General features: G+C 46.4%; 1 protein-coding gene across 1 annotated transcript; it reads left to right on the plus strand.

The window, feature by feature from the left end:
- The first annotated feature begins 2,674 nt into the window (after positions 1-2,674).
- LOC128407563 (urotensin-2 receptor-like) lies at positions 2,675-4,779 on the plus strand. The gene has a single exon (XM_053376067.1). It carries the CDS (start codon positions 2,715-2,717, stop codon positions 3,792-3,794), a length of 1,080 nt encoding a protein of 359 aa, XP_053232042.1. The 5' UTR covers positions 2,675-2,714; the 3' UTR covers positions 3,795-4,779.
- The last annotated feature ends 5,614 nt before the right edge of the window (positions 4,780-10,393 follow it).

Here is a 10,393-nt window from a genome sequence, read left to right on the forward strand (position 1 = left end):
AGGATTTGCCAAAGAGATGTCTGAAGAAAAGGAAAAGGTCCAAGTGAAACAGCGAAGAAAAAAACTAAATTCTATGTTTAACAGTTTATCTAGAAGCAAATCTGTTTGTGTCATAAACCCTTTATTCTCCTTCCAGTAGCACCTTAGAGACCAACTAAGTTAGTTATTGGTATGAGCTTTCGTGTGCATGTGTACTGAGAGTTTTTGTTCCAAAATCCAAAAGGCATGAAGAAGTAGAGTGACTTAGAGGTTTCTGGGTGTCATTTGTGTGGGCTGAATTGTCACGAAGCCCAGGAACAGCTTTATTTCAGAAAGTAGATTGAATCTCTTAACATGTCGGTTATTTTGCAGGCAAACTACGCACAAATATACACAGCAAAGACCTGACAGTTTGTAAAGAAAAGCAGCCCAAAATAATTGAAGTCTTGAGCAGAGAATCAGCAAGGCACTTGGGTCTTTCCCAGCCAAATAATTTTTAGCTCAAAATCAGCTCCCAGTTTATTTCCTTCACCCATGTGATTGGTTCCACATCCATTTAACAGAAAAAACAGCCTGTGGGGAAAGGGTTAAGCACCACTTTCCTCCTCCTGATGCTCTTTTCATTTTTTTTTTAAAAATGAGGGCCTTTATTGCAGACATTTGCCTGAAATGCAGACCTTTCCCTCAATACTTTTTTTTGCATTCTTATTAATAACAGAACAATCCAGCACAAACAATAGGTTGCAGATTGTATGCCCCAGAGTTATATCAGCCACGCCTCAAAACATATGCAGCCCTTAGAAGATCGGAACATGTAAATTCAAGTGTTCCATGCAAACTGCACCAGGTCAAAGAGTCCAAAAGGAGCTCTGAAGATCAAGAGGTCTGGGCTCCTCTGACCTGCAGTCGATCTAGGAGGTCAAACACACCCAGTGTGCACCAAAAGTATTCTGTGTGCTTTCCTCTCTAGCAATCCTCAGACTTTATTATATAGAATATAGAGACTGAGAATGTAAATGATAATATAGATGAAAAAGGTGTTCTTGAAGGTGTTTGGTCCTCTCCCATGACAACACCAGGCTGCATTTCCTCTCCTGAGGCTTACTCATGGCTCACATTTTCAGAACTTTCTAGCATGGGTGCAGGTTGGATTGTGTGTGATAGTAAAAATAAGAATGAGAAGCCTCCCATTCTAGAGTCCTCCTTCTGACAACCTTCTCCACTAGGTGAATCCTGCTTTGGTTGATATGCATTTAGCAGCAAACCTTCCCTTTCCCAGCTTATACTACCAAAACTCACTGTTGGTTGGGGTGGAACTCCACCCTGCTCCTGTCTTCCAGCCATGTGTGGACTCTGTAGGGAATGGGGTGGATCATTCCAAGTGCTCCAGTTCCTGGCATAATGAGGACTCGAGTTCCTGTATCTTATAGATTCATAGAACTGTAGAATTGGAAGGCATCCTAAGAGTCACCTAGTCCAACCCCCTGCTGTGCAGGAATCTCAACTTAATCATACATGGCAGATGACCATGCAACCTGATTAAAAACCTTTAAGGAAGGTCCACCAACTCTCCTCTTCCACTTTCAAACAAGAGGTTGTAATTTTGCCTCATCACTGACAAGAAACCTTTTATGAGGATTGCCAATAATGCCCTTCTGCATTCTATGTAGGATAGACAGGCCAGTCTCTACGCAAGAGAAGAAACAGACACAAATCTGACATCAGAAATGGCAGTATACCAAGAACTAGGGGCACATTTCTCTGTAACTGAGCTTAAGGTGGCCACCCTGGAGCTAAAGAGCAAAATCCATCCAAGAGGTGAAATGCTACCATTGGCATGATGGATTATTATCAAACCACAACATGCGGTAATTGGCTCACTGATGCCAAAATGCCTGCTAGCAACCAACTGTTTTGTGAATCAGCCCTAGGGTTGCCACCTTTCTTCTGGCAAAATACAGGGTGGGGCGTTGCAATTTTTAAATTATCTCGTGCTGTAGTGACTTCAAAGCGATCCATTACAACCTATTGCAGCCTAACAGGATGGCCCCTCTGGAATTCGTTAATATGTCTGTGCTTGGCTACCCAGAGCTTAAATGAATAAACTTTCACATAGCCTTTCAAACACACGCATTTGGAGAAGATCCCTAACTTGGCAGAGAGAGAGACCTGAAATACAGGACAAAATTCCATCAATATAGGATGTAGCATTTGAAATAGGGGTCAGTCCTGTATTATATAGGACTGGTGGCAACGTTATCCCTGTCTGTGCGTTTCCTGACCTTAGTGCCTGCGCTCCCTCCCCTCGCGCACAGACGCAACCCGGGCTGACACTTCATGCAGCTGATGGAGCAGACTCAGACTGCAGTCCCGGGAAAGTTTACGCCAGATGGAATGTGTTAGTCTTTAATGGCTCCAGGAGACTTTCGCTTAGCGGGAAGCGCCCGGACCACCTGCACAGCGCCTGCCCTCCTCCGAGTCCATTCATTAGCATGCCTTCCCCGTCGTTGCGCAGCTCTGCCTTTCCCGGGGTGGGACTCCTCGGAGAGAAACTGCGGTGCTCGGAGAGGGGAGAGGCGACGCCGGGAGGGGCAGGCCCGAGAGAGAGCGAGAGAGAGAGAGAGAGCTAGAGCTTGGAAGCGGGCTCTACGATTGGCTGCCCGGACCGCGGCGCGCTGCAAGTTGGGCGGGAGACGGTCGGGCTGCCCCACTCTCTCCGCGTGCGCCCGGCCGCCATGGAGCGCAACTGGAGCGCCGTCGGGGGGCCGGGCAATGGCTCCTCGTCGAGCGCACCCGGGGAGGCGGCGGCCGCGTGGGCTTTCGGCGCTGTGCTGTCGGTGATGTATGTGGCCGGCGTGGCGGGCAACGTGTACACGCTGGGTCTGCTGTGGCGCTCGGGGCGGTGCGCCCGCGGCGCGCCCTTGTCGGGCTCCATCGCCAGCCTGGCGCTGGCTGACCTGCTCTACCTGTGCTCCATCCCCTTCATCGTGGGCACGTCGGTGGCGCAGGACTGGTACTTCGGCGAACTGGGCTGCCGCGTGCTGCTCAGCCTGGACCTGCTCACCATGCACGCCAGCATCTTCACGCTGACCGTCATGTGCACCGAGCGCTACCTGGCCGTCACCAGGCCGCTGGCCACGCGGCAGCGGTCGCGGCGCTTCAGCAAAGCCACGGCCGGCGCCGTCTGGGGGGTGTCGCTGCTGCTCACGCTGCCCATGATGCTGATGGTCACGCTGAGCCGCAGCAAGGACGGCAAGCACATCTGCGCGCCCACCTGGAGCCCCGACGCCTACCGGCTCTACCTGACGGTGCTCTTCAGCACCAGCATCCTGGCCCCGGGGCTGATCATCGGCTGCCTGTACGCGCGCCTGGCCACCACCTATCTGGAGTCGCAGAGGAACCCTCCGCGCAAGAAGGAGCCCAAGCGCTCCCCGCGCCAGAAGGTGCTCATCCTGGTCTTCACCATCGTGCTGGTCTTCTGGGCTTGCTTCCTGCCCTTCTGGATCTGGCAGCTGGTGCCCCTCTACCACGGGCCCCTCGGGCTCGCGCCCCACACCCAGAAGTGCATCAACTACCTGGTGACCTGCCTGACCTACAGCAACAGCTGCATCAACCCTTTCCTCTACACCTTGCTCACCAGGAACTACCGCGAATACCTGCGCAACAGGCACAGCAACTTCTACCGCTTCACGTCGTCCTTCCGCAAGAGGGGCTCCAGCCTGCACTGCTCCTGGAGGCGATCCACCTCCTCCGGCACCCACGGCGAGTCCGGGTCCGAGGCCCTGAGCATGGCCACGTTAAGGGACTGCAAATGAACTCTCTTCCCCCGGTTTCTTAGGAGCAGCTTGCAAACACCTCCGAGATCCAGGTGGGCCTGGGCAAGGTAAGGCCTCCTATGTGTCTGACTAAAGTTTGGGAGGAGTTGGGCCCACTTCCAAGGAGGGACACTTAAGTAAAGAAAGGCTTGTGTAGAATGAGCCTAGCTTTGCTTACTCAGAAGTAGATCCTTTTGATTTCAGCCAGACTTGTTTCCAAGCAAGTACTGCTAGCCTAACTGTGCCAGCTACCAACAGTTCCATTAAGCACTGGTGAAACTTTGGAGTAAATATGTGCAGCCTTGTACAATAAGCTTGTTAATTCAGAAGTCTTCCTTGATGGCACTGCAGCCCGATGCTGTTCATATAAAATGGAAACTCCCTTTTGAATTTGGTGGGTTTTACTCCTAAATAGGCGTGCATAATCATGCAGTCTTAAATTAGATCATGTCAGTTGTGAATCTTGTTAAAGTGGACTAAAAATAAAAGGTATGCCCTTTTTAAAGTAGTTGGGCATCCTGGTTCATGTGTGATTTGTCTTTGCAGTGAAAACCCGGGATTTTTTAGATTTTTTATTTGCTTCTGTCAAAATCCTATTCAAGTATCACTTGTGTAAAGATGCTTTCAATATGGCATATCTAAACCTATCTCTGAGTGGTCCCTAGGATCAGCAGTTGGCAGAACCTCTGATTGTGCCCCTCAAAGTTAAGTCCACAGGCTGTGCAGTTGTAAAAAAGGGGGAAATAAATTTGGGAGCTAGAACAGATGTAGAAGAGACCTGCTAGCAGGCTGCTAAGGTGAAGCACTGGTCCCTCACACTTGCTTCTCAGAGCATCTCTGCTCTGGCAAAACTATTGCTGACTTGGTCCACAGAGGAAAAAGTGGCACCAACCCAAATATTCTAGTCCAGACAATCCCAACTTCTGATCAAATTCTCTCCCCCACCTCTTAACAAAAAATATAAAAAGGCCTGGAATGACACTGGAGTCCCTTCAAACATTCAGAATGAAACAGAGCACTTGGTACAGTTCTCACAGAACTACAGAATTTCAGAATTCAGGTGTGGGGGGGGGAGGAGTTACATGATTTAATCCTATATCGAAAGCAGTGGCGTAGCGTGGGTTGTCAGCACCCAGGGCAAGGCAAGTAATTTGCGCCCCCTAACCCGTGGATTTTAGGTAGGGGCAGAGAGCTGCAAGTGCGAGCGCGCCCCTCCCAGATGTTGCGCCCGGTGCGGCTGGCCCCCCCTGCACCCCCCACGCTACACCACTGATCAAAAGTTTTATGCTTGAGAAAAGCTAGCACGTTTGGGAAGAGGATTTAGTTGGCTTTCTATGGGCAGGGATTTTTTAGGTGGGGAAACCATTGAAATACATGTCACACACTCAGTCCTGCATCCTTGGAAGTTTATTGCATACTTCTTTTCTGAATGTTTGTCAGGTTCATTGTTTTCTTACACAGACTGATCAGTGAGGAATGCTTTTGTGCCTTCACTAGATCATTCTTAAGCTCATTTCAGACCTAAGGAACCATGATTCAGGCTGCAGTCCTATCTTTGCTTACTTTGAAAGCAAGTCTCATTGAACTCTGTGGGACTTCTGAGCAGGCATGTTTAGTATTGCACTACACAAATCTTCATTTTCCACTTGATTGTTAGATTTGACTTGCAATACTTACACCTGTCCGAGAACACTGCACCATTCTGCTTTGCAAACAATATGCATTAGCTCATTGTTGAAGCCAATGGCTGTGACAGCTTTAGTTATACAGTGTCAATGGCCTTCATAAATAATCTTTCTTTAGACTAAGGTAATCTTTTAAAAGAGTGTCATTATGAAAGACTTTTGTTTCTGGATAGGGTTAGAATTGGGCTGAATATGAGTTTTGCTAGTGGATCTGGAGTCTGGACCCAAATAAAAATGCAACCGAACTAGGCCACCACTACCATTTTGTTTTTGGTGAATGTGGTGAAGGCAGAAATTTGAGAGGAGGAGGAGAATATTGAGAAGGGAGATGAAGATGTTCCATATACCTGAACAGGTTGAAACCTGCTGGCTTAGAAGAATTTAATTTTTGTATCCATACAGAATATACACCCCTCTTAATTAATTTCTACTATTAATATAGCCAGAATAAAGTCCATTCAGACAGTGATTTCTTTAATTAGGGTTGGACAAACAATGTGCAATCACAGATTGTTTTTACTGGTATACCTGAAGCTCCAGAACACCTTACACTAGTTTTGATTTTGAGGCTGATAGTCCCTGAAAAACATGCAGTCTCTGTAGTCTTTCTAAATGGCCAATGCCCCTCCAAAAATAGCCTATATGCCCAAAATCTGCCTTTTGGATACTAAATGATAAGTGGAAAGTCTTTATCTTTGTTTGGAAGCTAATGCTGGAATAGTTTGAAAAAATTGCTGCTTCTGCAAAGTCAGGACCGTTTATTAATACTTGTTTTTACATTCATCTATGTAGAAAAGTCCAGTGTGGGAGGGGGTGTTGCTACATAACCCAAGCAATAGGATAGAAGTTTTAAATATATATGTACTTTTCCTGGGAATAAAGTGTGTTTTTGTCCGTCCGTCCGTCCCCCTCAACATAATACACCTTGGAGGAACAATAAGGAATGGTAAGGAAAACTCAGGGTAGTCCAGAGTATGTGAAAGCTACATTTTAAATAACTGTTAGCCTGGAATGAATGCTGGTGAGAAGTGAAACTGCTCCCACTATGAATGATATCCAGGAGCTGAGAAATCTCAAACACTTTGATCCACAGCAGTCCCACAGAAATAAATTCTGTGGGTTGTATGCAACACAACCCTCAGGCTAATGTTCTACCAGCACCAGGATTTCTCATTGTGCCACAGAATGAGAAATCCTCTCCTACCACACACCCCTAAATCTGTTCTGGGAGTTCCTCCAACCCTCTGGAGCGTATTTGGGGGTAGAATAAGTCATTTTGTGATAGCAGTAATCCTTGCACTCACTCAGTTATTTAGTTGAATACCATCCTTTTTAAGTGTCCTGACAATTACTTTCCACAGACACTTAAACACCTGCTTACCCACACTTTAAAAGGCTGTTGATAAAAGAATTGGTTTGTCGAATCATTATGTGAAATTCATTTCAGCGCCATGAGCCTTCTCCTCCTGTCCCTTGGCTCTCCCTGCCTCCTTATGGCTGAGCTGTGATGAGAGAAGCCATGTGGAAAAATTCTCCACTCTAACTTTTAATGATACAGGAGTCTGGCAACCCTGTGGCCTCTTGGTATTGTATCCCAAGGTGCCCAAGCCTCATCCACAGCATTCTTGCCTCCTTTCCTGATGATTGTATGCAATTCCCCACACACTGCACACTCTTCTCTTTGGTCCCTCCTTTTTTCCACCACCCATTTCCTTAGGCCCCTGATCTTAAGCCTACACCTTCCAACAGGCTTTTCCTCCTTACGCTGGCCAATTCCTTGTGCCACACAGAGTGTTCAAAATTAGCCAGGCATTTTGCACCAGGCTTTCAACCATTTGCGACCAAGTGAAGATGCCCGGTCACTAGGATGGCGATTGACTTCTTCACCATCTGGGGATCATTGGATCTTGACCATTTTCACACACTAATACCCCATCTTGTAGAATTCCATCAGTTATATTTTATCTGCGCAATCAGAATGAATTTCGGGAACCAAAATGCTTTTTCTGTGCAGCCTGAGCAGGAGCAGTCACTGTTAAGAAAAAGAGGTTGGAATAGGCCAGTATATATGTAGACTGTCCCGGGATCAAGTGACTTTTCTTCTTTAAGTTAAGCTCTTAACCTAGATCAAGGTTGTCATCTGAACTAGCCAGATGTTTAACTGAGAATCAATCACAGTCAGTCCATCATTTGAAAAATAAGGCATTAGAGCCGGCTTGCCCCAAAATGGCAACTAGACATTCCATTTTGGCGACTGCAACCTTGATTTAGCACCTAGCTAAATATAACCTTGATTTGGCACCTAGCTTATATATATGAGTTTCTAACACTGTCCACATGCACTATCAGAAAGCCGCTTTGTGAGATAAAGGGAGAATGCTCCTGTTTTCCCTTTCAGTCAACAGCCATTTCTGCCTTTGTGCCCTGAGTAATGCTAGGTCCCCACTCCTCAGCCTCCTTTCTTATTGGTGCTTGACTTCTTCCTAGGCCTCTTTCTCCTTCACCTGCTTTATCCTCAGGCTTCTGTCTCTTTGCACCTTTCACTCAGTGACCCATGTCTCTGGGCTGCCTGTTCCTTCATTTCCCTATTGCCTGGGATCTCTTCCCACTCGGCTTTTTCATTGGTGGTGGTCAGATGGATTTCTACTTCCCTATAAAAACTGACCTGTTTATCACCTTTCTGTTGTCCAGAGCTTCTTTAGCTTAGCACAGAAGGCCTGTTCTTAGGCTTCTGGTCTACACCTTCACTGTACGAGTGGCAGGATAGTTTGTGGCCACTGGTCCCACTCACCTGCTGGCCCAACGCCCAATCTCTCTGTTGGGTGGATTGTGAGAATGGATCCGGTAAGCGCACAGCAGTGTGTGCAAGTAGGCTTCCCAGCTGTGAGAGCAAGCGCTATTATGGGTCATGTGACTCATGTGAACCTCTGCTTCTCTGTGAGCATTCTGTGACATCACAACAGCTCACCTTGTCACTCTTGGGAGTTTTCTCCAGCACTCCAAAATCCCTTAACACAAAACACCAATGCTTTTGGTTGATACTGCTTAATGGTCTGGGGCATCTGAATTAGACTTAATGAGGCAAATTTGTTCTTGGTGTAGCACTCCTGAAGTCATAATGATCCCATTTCCCTGCACAGCCTAGGTAATGGCAAATTTCCATTACAGATACTTCATAAATATGTTCTGGAGAATTACGTCTGTAATAAGAAAATGAAAGGGGCAGGCACATTTATGGCTTGTTCTTATGAGGGTAGTAAGTGTTCTAAATAGCAGTGCCCTGGCATTTCTAAAACATCTATATTCAATTTGGTATGTATTACTGCATTTATACGTACCACTGCGTGGCTTAATTTGGAGAGGGCGGTGGATTGCATTCCGTCCTCTACCCTCAACCTAATTCATTGAGATTCTGCTGCTGACTGTTGCTGTAAAGATCAAGGGAATATTTCCATGCACAAATGGATCCATGCTGCTCTCCCTTTCTCTTATAGGGAACTAGGGCTAAGTGATTAAGCGTATTCCTTCCCAGATGGAAGACTACAGCAGTCAAATGTCTGCTGACCTTCCTATACTGAAAGGCACAGCAGCTTGGAATTAGTAAAGTGTCAAAGCTAGTTGTGATCTTTTTCACCTTAAGCCATTTAGGACTTCTGCATACATGATGGCACCCTATGAGATGGCAAAGAAACCCTTCTGCAAGCTGGCCTATTTACTCAATAAAAGGAACAACTTTCAAAGTGGCTCGCCGCCACTAAGACTAAGCAGTGGTGGAATGGTGTCACCCCTTTATGAAAGGACAGGTGCAGATGGTGTTCTGATTACAGAGGTTATAGCCATGGTACAAAGCCGTCATTGTATGGTGTCCTTGATGCGGCTGGCATGATACGTGAATCAGCCTTTGGGTCAGCATTCAAAATTCGCCAGGGGCTAGGCGCCTTTTGCACCTGGCTATTGGCCACTTGTGACCAAGTGAAGAAGGCCAGACGCCATTTTGGCGCCTGACATCTATACCATATTTCAAAATACCTTTTTTGGGGGGGTCTGGATTTTTAGCCCTCCCTCTCTTAAAAAAGAGATCTGGCCCCTTCAAGCATATTTAGAGTTTTTATCCTTACATTCAAAGAGGAACACCTTTGAATCTGATGGGTTTCTGCTGATGCTTTGCTTTTTAAAGGAAAGGAAAACACCCTTTTTTTTTTCATTCCGCCCCCCGGTGTTTTAAAATAAATGTTCCTATACATAATTGAACATAAAAACTATACATTTTTAATGACTTGCATGATGCTTCAAAGCTAGTAGCACACGACATGTGGGGATTGGCGGGTTCTTGGGTGTACTGAATACTTGCTGAATTAAATTGCTCAGAGACTTCTCAAGACGAGGTTCTGTGCACACTTCCTTGGCAGTAGTCCCCACTGAACTCAGTGGGACTCGTTTGCGCGTAAACAAGCATAAAATTGTGCTGCACGCCATTTCTTATAACCTCAGTCTATTTAGCCGGTCTATTGAACAGGCTGATATTAACATTGGAATTAGGAAGGGTGGATTAGACCTGTTGAGTTAATCAGGGCAGAAAAGAGGCAAATCATCCAAACCAAATATGAGATAGCAGCAGGAGGAAGGAACCCTTTGAGAACTCCCTTTATGATTCTCGACGGTAACCAGTTGAAATGAAGACAGAGCTCTTCCTGCACAATGATTGTTCAGAAGAGGGAATTTCAATGGATGTTGTTTATCTTCAGCCCCTCATAATAAGCAGTGGCTGTCCAAATTCCCTCTTTCGCAGAACTGTTAAATGCACCAGAGCGCTGCCTTGTTGTTTTTGCTTGTTTCTTTTCAACTGGCCGACTCCTGAGAAAACGTATACCATTGTTGATGATTTTATGTTACGTAGGTCCTCTGGGAAACAAA

Source organism: Podarcis raffonei, chromosome 2 (assembly GCF_027172205.1).
Source record: "Podarcis raffonei isolate rPodRaf1 chromosome 2, rPodRaf1.pri, whole genome shotgun sequence".
NCBI classification, from domain to species: Eukaryota; Metazoa; Chordata; class Lepidosauria; order Squamata; family Lacertidae; genus Podarcis; species Podarcis raffonei.